The following is a 24415-nucleotide window of genomic DNA, read 5'->3' on the forward strand; positions in this document are numbered from 1 at the left end:
TACTTTTGGTATAATATCCAGGGCTAGCCTTGTACATATGTTTGTGGAGTACGTAGTGGGTGTTTCCTGTATTATGTTGAAGAACTGCCGCTGAACACCGTCCTTGGTACGATCCTCTCATGGCGAAGTTCACCCGTTTTCCTCCTATGTACTTAGACACGATCGAATTGTAGTGCTCAACTGCATTAGAGGTTACATCCGTGATCAAACTCTGTGAATGGCGGCTCAGGTCACGAACAACATCACAGATTAAATTATACAATCCAGCGGACACTAACTGTGGAACTAAATTTCCTTCACTATTTACATCTTGCGCTTCCTTTGTACAAAAGTATCCCCTTTCTCTACAATGCTCATGCTGTCCAAATACATGACTGGGTACATTCAAAATATCAGCTGTTTAATCTTTTCTACGTTCGGCAAATCTTGTTTCTTCCTGTATTCCTGGGCTTTTTGGACAGCCATTCTACAACGGAAAACGTTTTCACCCATTTTCTTTCTCATAAGGATACTGTTTTTGATTTTGTTCGATGTAACTGCAATTTGCCTTAGCTTGTTGGAGAAGTTTCGCAGCAAATGGTTTTTACATTCGATTTTTTCAACAGTAATACTTTTATATGGTCTGCTCTCTCTAACCCTTTTGTATACGCTACTGTCACCGTCTGCTATAAGACGAGCGTATCTCACTCCATACATCTCTGCTACGTTGAAAGCCGTCTGCGATGATGGCAGGTTCCATACTAGAAGAGCTCTGGGTTGACTCCCAGTTTTTGTAGCAGGTATGCTCTGTTGGTTCCTTTCCTAAAGATGCAGCTCAGGAGCATGGAGTACAATATTTATTCTTTACTCCCATGTACAGCACCTTTTTTGTATTGTGGCCGACAATAGCCGCCTGTAAATAAAAACCCTTAGTAGTACACATTGTATATACGCGTTAGTTGCCAATTTTGTATAATAGAGAATTATTTTCTTTTGAGAACAGATAAATACCCTCGTAGCAATAAACCTGTCACACCCAATTTGATGTGATGGAGTGAATGTTGAAATGTGATTATTCGCAGCCCATTTAGCACAGATGGTTGGGCCAACGTTGGTAAATTGTGGAGCCACACAGTTGGCCAACGGTAGAAATGTCATCTCTTTGAACTGTTTTCCAACCAACCATTCTCCATCAATGGCTCAACCATCCAGATGAGATGGTATCTATTATTCCAAAATCATTTTTGTTTTCTAAAATAACTTTTTTTTTCTTCATCACTTAGCTTAAAAAATTTATAAATATATACAATACGACTCTCTTCCACACACAGAGGTATTCCTTCTTTGTGGAAGATATTTTGCTAATTTAAAAAGCTTTTTTATATGTTTATGTTTATATTAAATGTTATATTATTAAAATACCAAACAATATTGTAAACATTTCTGTATGGTACTAACATGATTTGTAATTTGTAAATATTTTGGCGGAATAAATGCTATTTTGATTTGATTTGATTTGATCCAAAAATACTGATGGCCAGGGGCGTAACTAGACTATTCAGTATCCGGGGCAAACACCTATTTTGGCGCCCCCCCTTCAATTGGACTGAACCCAATATATATAGATAGATATTAGATATAATAAATAGATAAAATAAATATATATATGTGGTAAATAATTGAATACAATACGGTTCGTATTTTCAAAGACAAATATTTTATTTGACAACAAAATCGTTCACGAAAATAATATTGCTAGTAACACGCAAAGAAACAGCACTGCAATCACATTTCGTGGCCTGAACCACTGATTACGAGTAGAATGAAGTATTTTTATTTATTTATTAAATACATGCACGGCAAACGCCATTTTACAAGAGTGGTTTTGTCAACTGACGAGTATGAACTGTTGTCAACTACACTAGTGCACAACATACGCAGTTAGTCAAGGTCAGGAGGGAACTTCTTCAGATGACCCATCACGGTTTGATAGAAACAACTCAATAATATTGACACTGCCAAAATTGTTGATCTTCCGATGTAGACTTTGCGCGCCTTTTCTTTCACATCGACGCTAGTGCTATCTGTGGGGAGAACACTGAACTGTTACGCCGCCCCGCGCTGCATGTGAGAGCGTCGCAGTTGTAGAGTTATTTTAAAACAACGAAAAACATTGAAACCAATTTACTTTTCAAGAAAAATAAAAAGTAGTTTTAAGACTGAATATATAAGGTTACTTGTAAGCCAAATTTCACAATTTTACACTAACGTTTACCTACTGTATAACTGAACTAGTTCTGTCAAATCCTTATGGAAAGTAATATTTTTTATTTCAACGAAAACAAATTAAAAAAAAATTTTTAAAGAATGTTTTTGCATGCTACACGTAGGTTAAGTTATGTTTTTTAATACTACTTTTTGATCGATGCCAAATACGCAATCGTTTAATTGCAGTTAAGTGAAAAGTAAATTAGTCCCATGTTAAATAACAGGCCCTGCCAGTAGCACGGTGGTTGACTCCTGCCGCCTCTTAAGTTCGGTTATTAATTACATGTAAATTTGTTAAATGAGTTTTTTTTAATGTATGTCAAAAGAATCAGATGCTCTGTATCAGTAAAGCTACTCATCGGTTACTTATATTACTTATATTACTCATCTAACCACTTTTGTTCTCTCCGTTTCAATAAGTATGCATCCGTACTTTTTTTTTTCTGCCAGGCATTGTGATTACCACAGTCTGAAAAATTGTTAATTGTCTAAATAGCCTAATACTTAACAATGATATGTAAATATTATTGTAAAAGAAAGAGTTATGTTATTATGTTTAATTACAAGAAAAAAAAAATATTATGTTTATCCTTTCACGAATTGGTAAACAAATTTAATTTATTATATTATGCCACCTTTTTTAATACTTGGGTCTAAAACATAACAGTTAGGCTAAATATTTAAATTGTAAGCATAATAATAATAATAATAACAATTATAATAATTCAGAATAATTTAATGGAAATACCACAAAAAGTGATAGTTATGAGTAGTAAGACATAAAAACTGACAATAATAGTTGTAATTTGCTTTGTTCATTTGTTTTAAGTTATTTAACACCTATGATAAGGAATTAAATTGTAATTTAAATGTTTAAATGGCTATTAATGTTTGTTAGATCAGTAATTAAAGCTAAATATAAGAAAATACAAAAGATTTGTACACTTTTCTTAAAACTCTAGTGTCCGTGGACATTTCCATCATGTCCTTGGACATCAGTAGTCCACAGACATGATGTCCACGGAAATGATGCCAAGCATGATAATAAAATTGTAGGTTCAAAGACTTTTAGGTTATTTTCATAAAGTTACTTTCTTGTACTTAACAGCTGTTTTAAGATAATATACACAAAATACCCCCGCCGCAGCAAACCTGCCGACTAAGCGAATTTCCATTTGTCTGAACTGATTTTCAGTTAAATTATATTTTAATAACATTAGGTTTAACGAGTACCTAGGTTTGCTGCTACAAGGAAACAAATAAAGTGTGTTTTTGAGTAAAATATTGATAGCTTAGTACAAAATAAATAAATTTGACAAGTTTGATCAAAATATATTCATAAACAAGCAAACCACAAAAACCAATTTTTACCCCATAAAACCCCCCGTAAAGCCCCGTTCCCATGGTCCGATCGTGCTGGTTCGCGAACTCATTCACGTTTATCCCGCTTTACACCTTTAAACCAAATTTCGTCAAAATCGGACAAAAATTACTCAAGTTATCGCGTTCACGGACGTATATATATATATATATATATATATATATATAAATACATATATAAAAATTTGAACGAATAGTGTTTTTGGCCTCTGGGGACATCAAAATGAAAAAGTAAATCGGTCCCGGGTCTAGGTCTTACCGTGCCACCTACGGTAATAGCTACTTCCCTATAGGGAAATTCGCTAATAGCTACTTCCCTATAGGGAAATTCGCTAACAAGAACAATAACAATACAATCTATATATTAATTTGAAACTGTTTTTCTTTGTGACAGCTAATTTGAGAGAACAGCTGGGCGTAGAAACTAGGTAGAGGTGTCTAAAGAAAGGGCTTGGTCTGGAGATGAGCTATCAAAAGAGAAACGTGGTAAATTCCCTTGGGGCTCTGCCCCAGTGGTCTTTAAATTCCCATCCCATGTTATTCTTATGGGGGGAAAATGGGTTTTTGTCACAGCTAATTTCAGAGAACGGCTGGGCGTAGAAACTTGGTAGGAGTCTCTAAAGAAAAGTCTTGGTCTGTAGATGAGCCTTCAAAAGAGAAACGAGGTAAATTCCGTTGTGGCTCTGTTCCCTTTTGGGAAGTAGCTATTACCGTAGGTGGCATGGTAAGACCTACGCCCAGGACCGATTGATTGATTGATTGATTCTGTAGGGGCGGACCTTGTCCTATTGCACGTCAGCCACTGATGGGCTTTTTGCGCTCCCCACATGGTACTTCAGAGTCCGTCAAACCTGAGTTGCTTAATGAACTCAAGCATCCTGTCAATGAGCTCCTCCTGAGGAAGGTGTCTGCCCCTTGTCATTACACCAAGAGTACTGTCCCTTACCTCATTCAGAGCTGTGCAGTCGTAGAGTAGGTGATCAGCAGTCTCCTCTGATTGCCCACATTTCCTACACGCAGTGTCACCATTGTGGATCCTCAAGCGATGCAGGTGTAATTTCAGAAAGCCATGTCCAGTGACCATTCCTGTGATCTGTCTGAGTCGCCTCCTGTCCAAGCGTAGGGCATTGGAGGCGACCGTCTGGGAAGGAGAGAAGAGGGTGAGCTTACTTACCCTATGGTGCTGAAGCCTAACCCATCTTTTCCTGTGTTCCTCCTGAGCCCATGCCATGACTGAGTGACATGCATGCCCACGAGAGATTCCACAGAAAGGCTGTGGTCCCACGAAGTCTGAGGCTGACGCTGCATTTGCTAGCCTGTCAGCCACCTCATTCCCTTCTATCCCTGAGTGCCCAGGAACCCAACAGAGCGTTACCTTGTTGCGCCTGCCCAGGTCACATACCGCAGAAAGGCAGTCCCAGACCACCTTAGAATTAAATTCATAGGAATCAAGCGCTTTGAGCGCAGCCTGGCTGTCTGTGAAAATGGAAATGTTGATGTCCCTGAAGCCTAGCCTCAGGTTTTCCCTAGCACATACCATAATCGCAGTCATTTCGGCCTGGAACACAGTTGGGTGAGTGCCCATAGGAAGACAAATGTCCACCCCGTTCTGCACTCCATGAATTCCAGCCCCAGTCCCACTTCTTACCTTAGAACCATCAGTATACCATTCAAGGTCGCCTTGTGGAAGAGGATTCCCACCGGACATCCACTCATCCCTGGACGGAAGGAGGACAGTGAATGGTCTGGCGAAGAAGAATCGAGTCGGCATGTGATCCGAGGGCATGTCCATTACCTCCCCTCTTACCTGCTGAGTGATCCGAGAGTGACCTCGGGATCCTCCAACATCCAACCAAAGGTTATCACACTGGAGTCTGTAGGCAGTCCTCCTCGCAGTGACCTTGACATGCAGGTCAATCGGAGTGAGGTTGAGAAGGCAGTCCAGTGAGGCTCCCGGACAGCTGCTCATTGCGCCCGTGATGATGAGACAGGCGAGTCTTTGGACGGCAGCCAGATCTCTCACCGCCGACACTGAGTCCATCTTGGGCCACCACACGAGTGAGCCGTATGTCATGGCGGGCCTTACCACGGAGACAAATAGCCAGTGCATGAGCGCCGGCTTGAGCCCCCAGGTTCCTCCCACCATGCGTCTGCAGGCCATGAGTGACCACTTACCTCGATCAATGACCTTTTGGAGTTGTGGCCCCCATTGCAGCTTTCGGTCCAATACCACCCCCAGGTACTTTACCTGATTCTGCATTTCAAGCACTGTGTCTTGTAGTCTCAGAGGTCCAATGCCATTTAGATCGCGCCTCCTCGTGAAGGGGATAACCGCCACTTTGGAGGGGTTGATAGAAAGGCCTACCTCAGTGCACCATTGTCCAACTGACCTCAAGGCTGTGTTCATGAGGTCGGAGACCGTGTTGTTGAATTTACCCATAACTAGTATCACAATGTCGTCCGCGTATCCTTGAACGAATACACCACTATCACTGAGAGATCTAATTAAGTCGTCCACAACAAGGTTCCAGAGAAGAGGAGAGAGTACACCCCCCTGTGGACACCCTCGTGTGGTCCTGGCCTCCAGAACCTCATTGTGAAGAGAGAGTCTTACCTTCCTCCTCTTAAGTAGAGACTCTACCCACCCGCACACCACCTCATGGAATCCACGAGCTCTGGCAGCATTGATTACAGCCTGGGTTTCAGTGTTGTCAAAGGCGCCCTGGATGTCAAGGAACGCCCCAAGGGCAATCTCTTTGAACTCAAACGCCTTGTCGATTCTGCTTACCAGGTGATGTAGGGCAGAGTCACAGGATCTTCCTGGGGTATAGGCGTGCTGGTTTCTATGTAGGGGATTGACTCTGAGGACTGTGTCCCCCACATACCTCAGCACCAGTTTCTCTAAGGTCTTCAACAGGAATGAGGACAGAGAGATGGGACGGAAGGACTTGGGATCCGTGTAACTTGCCTTACCAGGTTTAGGGATGAAAACCACCCTTGAGATGCTCCAGGCCGGGGGAATGTGTCCCAGGGCCAAGCTGGCCCTGAACAACTTACTCATTGCCGGAAGTAATATGTCGATGCCTTGCTGGAGACAGACAGGTCTTACCTCGTCGGGTCCAGGTGATTTGTATGGGATGAGTGACCCTATGGCCCATCTCACACGACTGTGTGTCACAATGTGGCACGCAACCCTCCACCGAGTGTTGTTTGCCCTTGCGACAGCTTGTTCCTCATCCTCCGGCACCAATGGCTCGCTTGGGATGATGCAGCCAGGGAAGTGGGTGGCCGCCATGAGCTTTAGCACTTCCTTAGGTTCATACAGCATATCTCCCCCAGGCTCCTTGAGGGGGCCTAGCTTGGAGGAGTTGTCCTTTGTTAGGACAGTGTATATCCTAGATGTATCTCTAACACTTTCTAGCTTGCTACAGAAATGTTTCCAGGAGAGCCTTTTGGCCCTCCTTACAGCCATGTTATATTGGGTTAGCAATCTATGATAGCCATCCCAATTATTTGTCCTCTTCGCCCACCTGAACTGAGACCTGACTCTCTTTTTCAGGCTGGTAAGCTCTGTGGTCCACCAACTCACTTTACCCTGCTTCCTCACCGTTAGCGGGCAGCTCTCGTCAAAGGACGTGACAATGGCCTCGCCTAAGCTCCCAGAGGCAAGGTCTAGCGTGTTGGTGTCTCTGACCCAAGGGAACTGTGTGTCAAAGCATTCAATGCGCTCTTTAAGAGTTGATCTGCACATATCCCAATCTGCCTTTCTGGGATTCCTGAACTCAATCTTTTCCAAGGAAAAGTTACCAATGTTGAACATGATATGTCTGTGGTCAGAGAGGGAAGGTTCCTGGGATACCCTCCAATCCAGAATTCTGTTACTGATCCCCACGTTGGCTATAGTAAGATCTATTACAGATTCCCCAACCCTGCTATGAAAAGTTGGTTCTGAACCGACATTAGCAATCATTAGACCATTAGAGGCTAAGTATTCAAGAAGTGCCTTACCTCTTGCGTTATTGTCCCTACAACCCCAAGCAGTGTTGTGGGAGTTGGAGTCGCAGCCCAGCACTAGGTCGACGCCGGTCCTGGCAGAGTGCTCGACCAGCTTCCTAACTTCCTCTTGCGGAGGCTGCGTGGGCTCATCTTGCGGCATATATGCTGAAGCAAGTAGTAGACGCCGTCCGGACTCCCTGCATTTGGTCTCTACCGTTGTGATGTCTCTGGAACAAAATTCCAGAACCGGCACACAAATGGTGTCATTGCTAGTCCAAATACAGGTTCTAGGATTCCGGACCTGAGCCGAGAATACCTGGCCCCTAGAGACCCCCATTCCCGTTATATTGCCGTCTCTAACCCAGGGTTCCTGGATAAGGGCAAAGTCAAAAGCCCCACCCGCAGTACTCGCACAGAGTACCGCAGTGGCAGCTTTACTGTGCTGTAGGTTCGCCTGCAGTATTCGGATCGTCATCAGGAGCACCTGAAAGAACCTTGAGTTGAACCCTTGTTATGCCCAAGAAAATCCTCCAGCCCCTGTCCCTCAGGAACTTGGCACTCCCGCAGTCAATTGCCAGAACCAGAGTTTGGTGTTCCGCCTCTCGCTTGCAACTGACCACTCTCCAGTCTCTGGTTGACAGTCCAGGATTCAGCTTCTGGACAAACTCAAAGATTTCTTTAGGATCTTTCCTGGCCAGGATCCAGTCGGTATGGAGAAGGACCTTGGTTGTACGCAGGAGATCTTTATGATCCCCCACAATCACACTCGGCCCCCCCACGCCCACCGGACCCAGACCAACAGCCACCTCCTTGAGCCAATCTCTGGTCTCCTCGTTTCCGCACAAGACTGCGAGGGCACCTTTGTCCTTGTAGGTTTTCAGGATCTGCTGAGGAGTGGCGGCCATAATAACCATCTCAAACAGTTTCTCCTGTAACAGGCAAAATTGTTCATCAGTGAACCTATCGTCAGGATAATTCTCCGGAACAACCGCCATCTTCCAGCCCGAGAGTTGGTCCTTGAAGGTCAAGTCCTTGCTGGCATCGCCCTCTGCAGCGCTCCTTGGCGGCGGGGGTGGGACATCCCACCTTCTCGGCCGCTTTGGAGTCTGCTGAGTCTGATGCTGCTGCGGTGGACCTGAAACTCTGCGCATAGGAGAAATACCAGAGCCCTCTCCTCCAGCAGGACTGGGAGTTTCAGCCTGCCTTTTCCTCTTGGGCTTGTTGACAAACCCTTTGGATTTTCTGTACTCAGCTTTTGAAAGCCAAGTACCCTCAGCCTCCTTCCTTGCCCTGACCTGTGTCCTCCACACACTAGGGGGTAAAGATGGCCGTTGTCTTCTCTCCTGTTCTGGAACAGTTGCACATGCCTGGGTCTCTACGCACAGATCCGGTGTTGCCACCTCAGAGGTAGAGCCCAGGGTTAGATTTGAATGGGCGCTTGAGTCAGCCACACTACCCGCCAAAGCCCTGTGTGCTTCCTCAAGCATTTGAACGTCGTCGATACTTTGGTTTTGTGGAGATCTAGCAGTGAGGGAGCTCCTGGCAAAAGCCTCTTTGCCCCCCTCCACCTTCGTCTCTGAAACAGTGCCTGATAATTTGCCCTCCCCAGAATCCATGGGCAAGCCCTCCAAGATGGAGGGGTGGGATTCACGCCTAGGCGCTGACCCACCTGGGGTATTTTCCGTAGTTTGATTAGCAGACATCATCGCTTCTGAAACAATACCAGGTTAGCAGTTTGAAGACCGTACCGTGTTCCATACACTCCGCTCATCAATACTTACTCCAGCACCGCTGCACACATACCAGAACTGGAGGGCAGTGCAGCAGCCTTACCGTGATCCATTCACTCCGCCTGCTGCTCAATTGACACTGAGCCCGGACCGGTGTCCATCACCTCGGCCTCAGGTCATACTAGTGTCGCTGCTCCCCGACCCTAGGGCAGACATTCACTCTGCCACCATAGATCCGCTGCCTTTAGTGATAACAGTGGCACCCCATGTAGGCTGTGACTAAAGGACACAGTACAGATTAACTGACTCACAGCGGTCTTGAGGGAAGGGTGCCACAAAGGGCCCACATCCCCCCTGAGGGGCTTACGCTTACCTCTCGCCACCCCCAGGACCGATTTACTCTTTCATTTTGATGTCCCCAGAGGCCAAAAACACCATTCGTTCAAATTTTTATATATATATATATATGTGTTCGTGATAACTTGAGTAATTTTTATCCGATTTTGATCAAATTTAATGAAACAGCTGTTTATATTTAAATTGTGATTTACTGAATTTGTCAAAATAAAGTATTTGCAATGGTTTTTTCTGATTTTAAAATCGATTTCTTCTGCATCGTGTCATGTTTTCCAATATAATGTTCTATTACCAAATCAGTGGAAAATCCTAATATCACAGTAACTTTTAAAATTATTTCTTATGGAGTTAACTTATATCTATTGTATAGGTTGGTTTCTGCCTTTTTTACCACTTCTTGGAGATTGTACGTAGGTGATATTCTTTGGCATATTGCATCTGTAGACGAGACTTGGGTTGGTGTAATTATTACAATGGAAAAGAGCGAGAAATCCTGGACAATTTGAAATAGGCTACAAAAAAAACTCTATTAACACTGTGCTACATTTCTTGAGCAATCATTGAAATAACTGATTTTCAAACAAAGGAAACATAGAAAAAGTCATAGAACACAACCAAGTAGAAGAAATAGAAACAAAGTTTTTTTCTTACATTAAAAACACTAAAAAAACAAGATCAGCTTTTTGAAAAAGATAAGATATTTACAAAAGATTTTGATTATATCTAACTGTTATGTAGATCGTGAGTATTTCTATAATCTTTGAGTCGCCTGTAATGCTTCGCAGTTGCTCGAATTCGAGCAACAGGTACACTAGTTATTCTTACCTAAATTTTGTCCACAGAGCTGATGAAATGATCTTTACATTACACGGTTTTTCTCATTTTTCTTAACAAAACTTCCTCAAAATAACCTAAAGCACAACACAAAGAACTCTGGATCCAAAATGGGTGACCTTCTTTCTGTTCAACTACTGCAGTAGTCAAGTTGTCTATTGGAAGACCCAATTAAATAAAAAAATCCAAGTGTCCACAGACATGATGAAAATTGTTAAGACAAAAGTTTATTGAAAAGTTTTACATTAAATAATGAAAATAAAAATTAAAGTAAGATAGTAGAGTATTTATTAACAATTAACTGTTGCAATACAAGTGATTAAATTCAAAAATAAAACTTATTTCCTTTTTTATATAAATTATAAGTGATAGAAACATTGGGTGTGACAGTCCACGGACATGACTTGTCATGGTCTGTGGACACTAAAATTTAATTTATTTTTCTTTATAATGTGAAAAAAACATCTTCATGATACATTTCTTAAAAATAGAATTATTATTATATTTTATATAATGTAATTTTTGTATGGAGACTTTATATTTAACGTTTTGCGGAGAATGACCCATATAATTATATGTATGTCCGTTAGCACGATAACTCGAGAAAAAATGGCCTGATTTTGATTAAATTTGGTATAAACGTGTAAACTTACATTTATTCGAACGAGTTCGCGAACCAGCATGATCCGACTATGGGAACAGGGGTTTATGGGGGGTTTTATGGGGTACTAATAGGGTTTTCCCATTTTTGACCCTAAAAACACAAAATTTCACAATTTCTTTCCAAACCATTTTGTAGAGCTTGAAAAACAAATAATTTAGTATATTGAAGCATTATTGTGCGCCTAATGGTTACGGAGAAAATTCCAAAAAGTTTAAATTTAAAATTCCCATGTTATTCTTACGGGGAATAAATCAACTGTTGTAGTTTGCTTGTTTATGAACATATTTTGATGGAATTTGGAAAATACATAAATTTTTTTACTAAACTATTAACATTTTACAACAAAAAACACTTTTTTACCCTCCCTGTTGCAGCAAACCTAAGTAACTTACTCGTTAAACTAATTCTATTTAAACTAGCAACAGTGCCCGTTGTGGTTAAATACAACGGTCTCTAGTAAAATAATGGTTATGAAATCCATACACCACATTACTCACTAATATTAATGGTACAGATTAAGCACATAACATTAGAATCACACATTTAACACAAGAAGCACACTTTAAACACAAATGCAAATTGTTAACAACAACATTCAATCAAAGAAAAATCAATTAGATAACAATATAACAATAAGCTAACAAACGTTAACACACGTTTCGTATGATTAGATTATGCCATAGATTAAACATAAATATTACTTAGGGAGTATGTTTAATCTATGATTATGCATACTGGTAAACCCATTATTGCCATCTATAAAAATTATTGGTATTTCTTTTCCGAGTCGGGTTAGCTCTTCTACCCGCCTGATTTTTTATAATTTTGGTTTTAAAATAAAGCTATTCAAGCACATATTTGTCATTAAGCACCATCATTAATCTATCTAATATATTACTCGATTAAAGAATTTAAAATGGATTTTTTTATTTTTCACTTCAATTAAAGATGTATTCCAACAGTTCTAATTACATTACCCTATATTTTTTGGTGTAAACAAATACCAGCTTTCATTTGAGCTATTGATTATTAAGATCGGACTACCTAAAGCACACTGCTGAATCACGAATCAACAATAATTACAATCGTTTTAGTACTTATCTGCAATCAATGACAATAGACAATAGACAAAACCTTTATTGAAATACTCCTAGAGAACATTCATGCGTCAGGTACATAAAATGTACAGTATATACGTAAACTATTACGGTAATTTGCAATTACAATTAGAATTTTTTTCTTTTTTTCTTCTTTTTTTCATGGTAGCTTATTGTTTAAGAATTCATCCTCAGAGTAGAACGGCCGGTCCATAAGCCATGTTGTCAGGTGCTTCTTGAGCAGATTGGGTTGTTCTCTCTTGAGGTGCTCTGGTAGGTTGTTAAAGTACAGAGCACCTTTGTAGGATGGTTTCTTCTCGTACAGACTCAGATGGTGTTGTGGGAGGGAAAAATTGGCGGCATGTCGTGTGTTGTGCTGGTGTATGTCTCTGTGTCTTGGCTGGACTGTTTTAGTGGTGTGGATAATGACTTCTCTTATGTAGAGTGAAATTGATGTGAGAATTTTAAGGTTCTTGAAGGCTTCTCGGCAACTGTCTCTGTAGTTCAGGTCGGCAAGGCATCTAATTGCTCTTTTTTGCTTTAGGAGTACTCTTTCCAGGTTGCCTTTTGATGTTCCACCCCAAGTCCATAGTCGCAATGCTATATCTGAGGCGGGACTCGAATAGAGCAAAATATGCAACTTTGGCTACTTCTGGGCTGCAAGCTTGCTTGATCCTACGTATAACGTAGAGACTTGAACTTAGCTTTTTGCAGAGCTGGTCTATGTGGGGTTTCCATGATAGCTTAGAGTCAATTATGATGCCTAGGTATTTTGTGGTATTTTGTGTTTGTAGTCCCGGTATTGTAATGTCTGTGTTGTTGCGTTTGGTGGTGAAAGTCATTTGAACGGTTTTGCTTTCATTTAGAACTAGGTCGTTGGAGGTACAGTATTGCTTTGTTCTCTGGAGTTGTGTGTTGGTTTTCTCTTCCAGATTTTCCATTGTTTTGTCCGCAAATGTGAGAACCGTGTCATCTGCGTACATGGTGGTGTGTCCATCATCCCCAATCCAACTAGGTAGGTCATTCGTGAGAAGGAGGAAAGGACTGGGCCAAGTACTGATCCTTGGGGTACTCCTCTTTGCACGTCTACAGCTTTGGATTGGGCCTTATACTTTGTGTTGTTCTTTATGTAGGCTATTTCCACAAGCTGTTTCCGGTTACTAATGTAGCTTTTAAACCATTCTGCTGCTCTTCCTCTCACACCTAGTGTTTCCAGCTTGAGTAGAAGAAGTTCGTGGTTTAGGCAGTCGAAAGCTTTATTAAAATCTAGGAAGAGGCTTGTTGAAGTGCTGCCTTCTTCTAATTGGTCTAGTATGTGCTCCGTCAGTTGTATTAAGGCTGTGGCTGTCGATCTGCCTTTAATAAATCCATGCTGTTGACCATTGAGAAGGTTGTGTTCTTGAAGATGGTGTAGGAGTTGGGCTAGTACTATCTTTTCGATTATTTTTGAAAACGTTGATATTAGGGAGATTGGCCTGTAGCTGTTTCTTTCTATCGTTGGTCCATTTTTGTATTTTGGGTAGACTTTAGCTATTTTTAATTTATCTGGGAATTTTCCTTGTGAGACTGATTTATTTATGAGGTCTGTCAGGGGTATTACTATTTCATTTTTACAGTTTTTTAGAAGTTTAGCTGATACCTCATCAGTTCCGGATGAATTTTTCATTTTTAGAGATTGAATGGCCTTTTGCACTTCTTCTTGTGTGACCCGTCTGAACTGGAGTGTGTGATGTGTTGCTGGTAAGTGGTCTGTTAAGGCATTGGTTCTAGAGTTATTGTTATTTTGGAGTGTTCGGTCGGCTATTGATGAGAAAAAATCATTAAAACAGTTTGAAACTTCTATTGGGTCGTCTATTGTTTTATTGTTGACTTGAAGATGGATTTGGTTTTCAGTATTTGATCTCGCTTCCCTTTCTCGGTTTATTGTTTGCCACAGTGCTTTAGACTTGTTTTCAGCCTGGTTTATGTGAGCTGTGTTGTTTTCTCTTCTTGTTTTTTAATGATACGTAACTCTATTTTTATTTAAGTTATTTTATATGTCTTGGTCTTAATACTTCAAAGGTTTTCACTTGAGATATTGATAGTTTTAATCAGTTAAGTTCAAAGTACTGTATAGCTCAATCAGAAAATACAAATTTGATTATAGCTTGAATGTGGAATTAAGTTGTAGATATATTTACTTAATTCTTATTACGTTATTCTATTTGTTTTGACCTAAGAACCTTCAGTGAAATACCAGTTTCCATTTGATTTATTGATTATTAAGATCGGACGTACCTAAAGCACACAGTTAAATCACAAACAACACAAATTGTTCAAACAATTTTGTTATTTATCATCGATTTATAGTCAAACGATCTTACTTGCAACCTCAACAGCAACTGTCAGACTTTGACGGGTTTCACCTAGTAAATAAAAAAAAAAAAATCAAACTTTTATAACTATTTGCAAAATCTACACAAATTAGGCTTTCTAATGACCTATTAATTAATAAAATCGGTTCAGTAGAACTGTAGATTGAATCGTACAAAGTTTAACAACATCTTTAATTCAGTATTTTCTCACAACTATAAATTGGGAGGTTGCTTAACGTTTTTGCAAATAACTTTAAAACGGTGAGGAAATCGACCAAAGTGGAAGGTGATATTCTGAAAGAGAATAAAATTTTTTCCAAATTACTGTTATGCATTTCTTGAAAATACTCATTAAAGACAGCCTAAAGTTGGCTACAAATATAAACTTGGAAATTTGAACTTGGAAAAAAATAAGTTTTAAATGTATTATTGTTTATTTTAATTTTTTTCACCTCAAATATCTGATAAAATCAAACTTTCATAATTATTTGCAAATCTAGGCTTTCCAACGACCCATTAAGTAACAAAATCGGTCTGGTAGAAGTCTTGATTTAGTTGTACAAAGTTTAAAAAAAATATATCTAATTCAGTATTTTCTCACCACTATAAATTTGGAGATCACTTAGATTATTGCCTATATCTTTTAAATGGAGGGGAAATCGACCAAAGTGGATGTGATATTCTGATAGAGAATAAAATTTACTACAAATAACTACTATGCATTTCTTGAAAATACTTAATAAAGGCAGCCAAAAGCTGGCTAAAATAGAATGTTAAAAACAGAAACTTGAATAAGCAGTTTTTAATGTATTTTTGTTATTTTTACTTTTTTACCACAAATATTTAATAAAATCACAATTTTATAATTATTTGCAAATCTACATGAGTTAGGCTTTCCAATGACCCATTAGTTAACAAAATCGGTCCAGTAGAAGTCTAGATTTAGTTGTACAAAGTTTAACAAAAATATTCCAAACTCAATATTTTCTCATTACTATAAATTCGGAGGCTGCTTAGCTTTTTTGCAAATAACTTTTAAATGGTGAGGAAATCGACCAAAGTGGAAGGTGATATTCTGAAAAAAAATAAAATTTCCTACAAATTGATACCATGCACTCCTTAGAAATACTCAAAAAAGGCAGCCAAAAGTCGCACCCAAATAAAAATTGTGAAAAACACCGTTTTCAATGTATTTCTTATGGAAAACATGTTTTTTAGAATTTTTCACCATAAATCATAACAAAAACCAACTTTCATAATTATTTGCAAATCTACACGACTTAAGCTTTCCAACGACCCATTAATAAATAAAATCGGTCCAGTAGAACTCTAGATTCAGTTGTACAAAGTTTTTTAAAACAGAATTATATATAGAATAGATTATACTGTATATAGAATAAATGTGATGTATTTAAGGAGGCATTTTAGTGTAAATCCAATCAGGCGAATGGAAATTCGCTTAGACTGCAGGTTTGCTGCGGCGGTGGTATTTTACCTCCTTGTTGCAGCAAACCTAAGTATTCGTTAAACCAAAGATTACTTATGCTACGCAAAATAGATATTGCACCTTACGGCAATTTTGTGCCAAGTCGTTTTTGGATGGGGCCACCTTCACGTAGTTGGGTGGTCCCTCATCAGAGGCGCTGTGTCAAGTCTCGATCTGCATTACCATTCAAGTTCGGGGGAGTTCGGTAATGTTCGCGAGCTCGGGATTAACTTGCCTGTACGCAAAGCGCTCGCCGACCCGTCGTCATCGAATCTCTAGTTTGAAAGCGCACAGCTGTCATTAATGTACCATAACTTTATCTTTTTACAAAAATGGCAGTTATTTAATTCCAAATTAAAGTGACCACGTAACAAAGAGCTAAAGGATACTACTAAAAGTTTACTGATAGAAACATGAATTAATAAAAATCTTCAAAAATTGCAGTCACAGTGATAAAATAAGCTTACAATGTTATACTAATTTCTCTGCATTTAATTATAACGTACATTTAGAGAACCATTAACAATTTAGAAATTTATAAATCTTACAAGTTTTAATAACTAGTGACTATTTGTGAGTTCGTCGACTTTTCTCACTTTTCTGTTTTCGGAATTTTTATACACAAAGTTTGCTTCCGGATTTCTAGACTCACGCAATATCTTACTACTAACGATGAGGAATGTATGGTTAGTCAACTACTACCTAACCATTCACTGGCTACTTGACCTTTTTAAACATAGCATTAAAAACACATAGTTTGTAGGAAGAACATTTATCTACACAGATCGGCATTTTTTTTCAAACTACGTATTATCTCGTCACATTATTGGTGTTTTGTCAGTGCCGTTTGCAAAACACATAGTTTTAACAACACCGGAACCTAAGTTGTACATAAATTAAAGAGATATTTACAACGTAAAAACTATATTTAGGTTGGAAAATGGAGGTCAGTCACACTTTCGCAATCACACGAAAGTGAACTAACCCGAGTGACCCGACATCCCAATTTACTGGTATGTCCTGTTTTAAACATTATATTAAACAATAGGGCGAATACTTTGTACCGGAAGCCTGTATCTACATTTTACAACAGGAATTTCGTTCGCCTTCCCAGTATAGCTACCTATTCATTGTAAGTGGTAAGTTCCTGAATCGACATTAAGGCATTGTATTGGCGTAGCCAGGTTTTGATTGGAGCGTCCTGGAGCAGAAATTGCCTAACCAGTAACCACCCCTCAAATTAGGTATATTTATTGAGCCCCATAAATATATAGCCTAGGATACTTTATTTCCCTCTTAGTGGTCTTCGTTGATAAACACTTAAACCACAACCTTCAACGTACGTCTATTTTCAATTGACAATAAATTAAAAATTATTGCATAATAGTATGATGAAGGTAGTTAATAATATATTTCGGAACTCTATCATAACTGTTTTAGGCAGACTCTAAAGATAATGAGACATTGACAGTATAAATACTGGTGAATTTATCGCTATGTGATGAAGGGGCTGCCGCGAGACAGTGTCGGGAAGGCCATTTTTTGGCCGTTTTTTTATTGCCGTGTTTGCCATTTATCACATACACTCGTCTTAATACCTAGTATTTTTCATGAAAATATCCACATCATAATACGATTGTAATTCACTACACATAATACTAACACTTCTTCATCTTGCTAATCCATCTTCTAATGAACCTCCTGTTACTTACATTAAGCAAACAACCACAAAATAAAGGTTAACTATAACAATAAACAATAAACAACAACAAAAAATACGTAAATAACAGCTGGTCATGTCGGCAATGAAGTCTTAGGTTGTGAAGACATTCGCTAGGCTTTGCATGGAAATTGATATCACAAAAATGGCTTGGCTGCAATATCTATTTTGCGTAGCATATGTAATCTTTGGTTAAACTAATGATATTTAAATAGGGAATAAATGTGATATTTTTAAGGAGACATTTTTTTTGTGTAAATCCAATCAGGCAAATGGAAATTAGCTAAGACTGCAGGTTTGCTGCGGCGGGGGTATTAATCTTATTTCATAAATTAGTAATCTGATTTAGGCTGTTAAAAATATTGGCATCCTACTGCAATACAATTGTTATGTTGCAGTAAACCCTAATGAAGGAGACGCATATCCTCTTGGAGCTCTGCCGATGGGAACTAAAGTGCATTCTGTGGAGAGATTGAAAGGTACTGGTGGCTTCTATGCTCATGCAGCTGGTGTGTCAGCCACAATTCTTAGGTAAGGTACTCACTACTCAAACACTTTCCCTAACTTAATGGAAAATGAGAGTTATTAAGCCATCAGAGGTTTTAAAAGTCTGTGAGAGGGTATGTTTGGACAGCTCCTAATCAGTACATTAACCAGTAGAAACACAGGTACCACATGAACATTACAGTATGATAAGTCATGCTTTGTTTCTATTTGTATAGGAACATTTAAGATTGAATTATTGAAGTTACCGTACCATGTTTAGTAGCCTTGGTTCTTGTAGAGTTAGTTGTTTTCACCAAGGTGTGACATCTTGTAACGGGCCTAAATGGTTAGGGGGTTAATTTCAGAAGGTATTGTAACCAGGTTAATCTACTAAAGAATACCTCACTTTGCCTGGTGTTGGAGAGAGGAAAGGATTCACTTTATTAGTAAATAAAAACAGTCGATTACCCCAGAACTGTCTGTTAAAGTTAAACAGCTGGACGTTGGCTATGGAGCCCTAGTCGCGACGCTAACTGGCAGCATAACTTAATCTTGCATAACCGAGGTGACAGATGCATCTACAGACGATTCCCAGATAGAGTGGAAGTAAAACTGTGTTTTTTTTGTCGGTTTTACTTCTTTCTATCTTACGCTAAGGTTCAGTTTACTTCGGTTTGACTTCTTCGTCGCTTCTGTTGTTCTTCTTCAACTTTCCTTTTACATCGAGTCCGGTTCTTTTCGTAACATCTGGCCAATCAGAGGTGTGTTGGATGTGGACTGCTCGATCCTCAGCGGTGAAGAAGAAATTCAGCATTCTGACTCTCAGGGCAGATTTATTCGTTCGCGTTCTTAAGATCTGAAAGTTGAGTTTGAAGCGTTACCTTCGCTGTTTTTGTGATGAAACATGTAGGCGCTACATGTACTGTATTTTGTTTTATCTATTTTGTCGTTTGATGAGTTGTTAAACAACATTTTAGTTGTATTTTAATATTTCCCTACCAGTTTTAGAGGCGGTTTACGAGTACGGGGTTTTGTTGCTCACGGTTATCGTTGATCTCGGCCAATTTTAACCAACGGCCAAAAAATGGGTTCACGACATAGAGGGTTAGCTGAGATCAAGCTTAGCTGAGACCAACGCTGGCCGTCTCTTAACAGCAGGGATTAAGGGGGAATTTTTGTTGGAAGGTTGGCAACAGCCACATGGGCTACCTGCTGGGCCGCTGCTGGCGGTCGACGAGTCCCAAAACAATAGGATGATGTCGGTCCATATATATATATGTGAAATCCAATGTTTGTCCAGTCCTTTATACGTTACTAAAATGACCATCTGGGCGTGATGAAATTTTAGGGAAGTAAATGAGTACTATACAAAATTAACAGTTTTATTAGCAACATTGAGTAATATTTTATGATTTTAGGGTTCCATTTCCCAGTTGTGGAAGCCAATTACGAAAAACCTTTCCATCAGAATTGACTGTTGACACAAACCATTTTTTTAAATCTCAATTATAAATAACGTTCTCCTTGGTTTAAAATATAGTTCAAGAGTTTTTATTCATACTTTGCGCATGTATTAAGATCAAGGTCAATAAGATAACCATAATTTCAGAATTTCATCGCTGTAGCTCAAACAGTTAATGTGTTATGAATGTTTTTGTAAAAATCACATAGGACAATATTACATTTTTTGTTTCTTTTAACATAGTCGGAAAAATATAGGATATGACCTTAAAAAAATTGCAAGAAAACGTTTTATGGTTTTATTTTGTAGTGTTGGGTTTTCAGAATGACATACTAAAAGTTGCCAAAAATTGTTGCACAAGAAAACCACTAAAATCACAATTTAAAATGACTGCTATTCCCAACATTGGACAAATTAAAAAAATATATTTCACATGCATTTGTTATGCACATTTTTCGAGATATTGACATGGGACCACCTCCTGTATTAATTAGGTGGTTAGTACTTCATTTTGATAGGGAACACGTTTTTGTCCGCCATCTTGGATCCGCCATATTGGACATAGATAATTTTTTTTCAATGTAATGATAGTGTTGTGACACATCATTACAGACTACATTTTTACACTGATTTCAATGCGGAAATCTGTTTTTCAATATCTTTTTTCATTTAGAAGATTTTATACTCAAACGAAAACTCTCCCCCATACATTTCTTATGGACGTTTCGTTGTTTGATATTTAAAAAAATTTTTTTCTTATATCTCCAGTTCTTATTAACGCTTGCAGTTCGTTCTAGGCTTAAAATATTCATTATTGTAAGGACTTTCATTTGAGCTCTTGAGCATTAAAATCAGACGAGTTAAAGACCAGCTACGAACCTCAGAACAATATTAAATTAAACTTTTTAGAAATATATATGTATTAAAAGATTTATAACTCGGGTTGTTAATGCGTCACCAACTTCTTTCTGGTCTCAAATTATTCAGTAAATGTATGGCTTTGATTTTATTAATCATTAACCAAAATCTGAAAATTTTTTAATGAGTCATGGACCTTAATTTAACATTAAAATGTATTTATTTTGAAATTTGTCTTTAGTTAAAGACGTATATCCCCAATTCTAAATAGCTCCCAAAACTCTTATATTCTTAAATAATTCGCCAAATTATTGACTTTTATTTTTGCTAAAGACAGGGTGTCTACCAACCGAGAAATCCGGGAAAACCGGGAATTGTACTTAATTTTTTTTACTGGCCATGAAATGTACGGGAATTGTCCTTAAATGCCAGACTATGTCCTTAAATTTTTAATGGGCCATAATTTTATTGATCGCTAGTTGGTTAGGAGCACATAAAAGGTTTATCAGATGTTTGTTTACATTTTCATAATTTATTACTAGAGTAATTATGCAATAAAAATCCCATTAGCAATCTCAAACCCATTAATATTTTATCACGACAATCAAGTGTCAAGTCAAGTACTTCCAAGAACTGTTGACTCAGTTCTAGCTAGCTCATAAAAGTTGTATCACTTTTATTCCTTTACAACTTCTTTTTTTATTACTAGGGCTTATTATGAGTTTATATTATGAGGAATTATTATGAGATCCCAAACCTATTTTATCGTGAAAATAATAGCTTTATAATGGCTGTTAAATTTCACTTCTTACTTGTACTTTCGGCTTGAAGATTCAATTCGCCACGGCCATTGCCTAGTGCCATAAAACTGTTTATTGTTTCATATTAAACATGTAAATAATCTACAGTCTTATTTGGTTAAGTTAAGTTAACCCCTTTTTTATGGATATTTTATCTTTCAATTGACAAAACCACAAGCATTGTTGTTTGCATTAATGTTTTATCACGATGTAGGCCTGCTTGCTTTCAAATTATGTCATTGCATTTTCTGTATCTTTGTCTTATATTGTTGGCTGTTCAGGTTTCAATGTATTTTGTTTCCCATATATTTATTTATTGAGTTGTATGCTTTAAGCAATCTAAATCTTATGAACTAGAATGAAGATAGTGACTTTGCTGCTATTATAACCTCATTGTTTGTTACTCAGTTTATATAATCCCTCCTAAATAATTAGGTCTAGGCCTGGGTATTTTGATTCTTGGAAGAGCTGTAAAATATATTAAGAAAATGTAATTGAGCCTAGATAAACAACTAATGATTGCTATGTGTCGATATTAACTTTGCAAATGAAAATACAATAATCTTACTCTGTGCTTATTGCTTATTGGTAGCCGCTTACCATACCTTGATTTTGTACTAAGAACTGAGTAACAATGTGTATTAGAGATTTTTTTTTTCAAAAGTAGTCGAGAGCCCAACGTTGTGCCAGGGCGAATCATGCCAAAATAATCCGCCTGGATCGGATAAGCTATGTTATGAAGTTTACGTGACCGATGGAGATATTTGTCGCTATCGCAGGAGACAATGATTGCGTTTCTCTGTTACACTATAAAAGCTTTACCTAAAGTATAGGTAAGCCTATGCTTGTTTACTTTCAATAAATTTCTATTTTGAAATTTTTAACTCTTATCTATTATTATTTACTTTTCTCTCTGGTACAACTACAGTTAATAACAAAATTAATACAGTTTGACAAATCAGGAAAATTATTCGGTAGGCCTAATGACACCGACAAAGGTTACGGCAAAGTGTCCTTAAATGTACGGGAATTGTCCATGAATTTTTTATCCATAATGTAGTAGACACCCTGTAAAGATTACTTATTGGTAGTTATTTAAAATTGGGGATATATGTCTTAAACCAAAGACAAATTTCTAAATAAAAATAATTTAATTACGACGTATTTTCCCAGGGGAGGCGTTCGGAAAATACACGAGCCCGGTTTTGATCCGGTTGCCGGATAGCTAGTCGCGCTATGGGTTGCGGTTCCAGGGGTCGAAATGTCTAATGAATCGACAGTTAAGGGCGAACAAATATTCTGAAAAGAGAACGGATGGCTCAGACACAGGGTATAAGATATAAAATCTCCAACAATCGAACCCACGTTATCATCATTGCCATATTTGTTCTCTATATGGAAAGAAAGGTGCGCTGCGGGCGAACCACAGTTCGGGACGGAGTGCTGTGGGCGAACCACAGTTCGGGACGGATTGCTGTGGGCGAACCACAGTTAGGACGGATCGCTGTGGGCGAACCACAGTTAGGACGGATACGTCGATCTTGGGGAAAGGGAAGAAACTAAGTTGCAAAATATGATTATATCACACCAACACCTACAATACAGTTAAATAAAAACACGCAAGTATTAGTAGGCACTAGACCTACACCACCGACCACACAGTTATATAAGACACACGAATTAGTAACATCTACACTACAACACCTTAAATACCGTTATTTAAGACACACACGTATTAATAACGTCTACACCACAACAACCTAAAATTCCGTTATTCATGACACGTAGTATTCACTACTAAAACTGCAACACCTGAAATATAGTTATATAAAACACAAACGTATTGTTAATCTATTTACACATGCTGTGGGCGAACCACTGTTAAGGATAGTTTATTACTGCTAAGAGCTGTTGGCGAACCACAGGGAATTATCGCTAGCTACAAGTAAATGCCGTGGGCGAACCACAGGGAATTAACGCTAAGTAAAGCTAAATGCTGTGGGCGAACCACAGGGAATTAGGGAATTAACGCTAACTATAGTAAATTGCTGTGGGCGAACCACAGGGAAATATCGATAACTAGAACTAATTTCCGTGGGCGAACCACAGAAGGTTAAAGCTAACTATAGCTAATTGCCATGGGCGAACCACAGATAGGATCGGAGGATGCTGCGGGCGAACCACAGGGAAAGGGAATTAAAGCTAACTAGAACTAATTTCCGTGGGCGAACCACAGGGGATTAAAGCTAACTAAAACTAATTGCCGTGGGCGAACCACAGGAAGTTATCACTAACTACAACTAATTGCCGTGGGCGAACCACGGGGAACTAAAGCTAACTAAAGCTAATTGCCATGGGCGAACCACAGTTAGGATCGGAGGATGCTGCGGGCGAACCACAGGGAAAGGTAGTTATCACTAACTATAACTAATTGCTGTGGGCAAACCACAGGCAATTATCGATAACTAAGACTATATGCTGTGGGCGAACCACAGGGGATTATCGCTAACTAAGACTAATTGCTGTGGGCGAACCACAGGGTATTATCGCTAACTAAGAATAATTGCTGTGGGCGAACCACAGGGTATTATCGCTAACTAAGACTAATTGCTGTGGGCGAACCACAGGGTATTATCGCTAACTAAGACTATTTGCTGTGGGCGAACCACAGGGGATTATCTCTAACTACAGCTAAATTCTGTGGGCAAACCACAGATAACATCGGGGGATGCTGCGGGCGAACCACAGGGAAAGGATGGTTTACAGTGATATTTACACAGATTACACAAATAGGCTAGTATCTCGATTATTCCATCAGATCACACGTCTTGATGTCACACAGTATTTACGTGTTTAAACAGATAATTCGTCACACAAAACGTTAGATATCTTCGATTATAGCCATTAAGTTAATTAAAATCACACAACACACAGTAAATATGAC

The 24415-nt window shown here is 38.8% G+C and overlaps 1 protein-coding gene across 2 annotated transcripts in view; it reads left to right on the top strand.

Annotated features, from left to right (window-relative positions):
- Positions 1-24415, top strand: part of LOC129000572 (39S ribosomal protein L2, mitochondrial) — an 85033-nt gene that overhangs the window by 34353 nt on the left and 26265 nt on the right. For both annotated transcript variants that reach the window (XM_054427562.1, XM_054427620.1), the window contains exon 3: positions 18264-18396. In XM_054427562.1, coding sequence (XP_054283537.1) covers positions 18264-18396 — 133 coding nt within the window. The remainder of the gene's footprint in view (positions 1-18263; positions 18397-24415) is intronic.

This window comes from Macrosteles quadrilineatus, unplaced genomic scaffold, assembly GCF_028750875.1.
Source record: "Macrosteles quadrilineatus isolate MER2022 unplaced genomic scaffold, UCM_ALF_1.0 Scaffold_1__1_contigs__length_201487025, whole genome shotgun sequence".
Classification (NCBI taxonomy): domain Eukaryota; kingdom Metazoa; phylum Arthropoda; class Insecta; order Hemiptera; family Cicadellidae; genus Macrosteles; species Macrosteles quadrilineatus.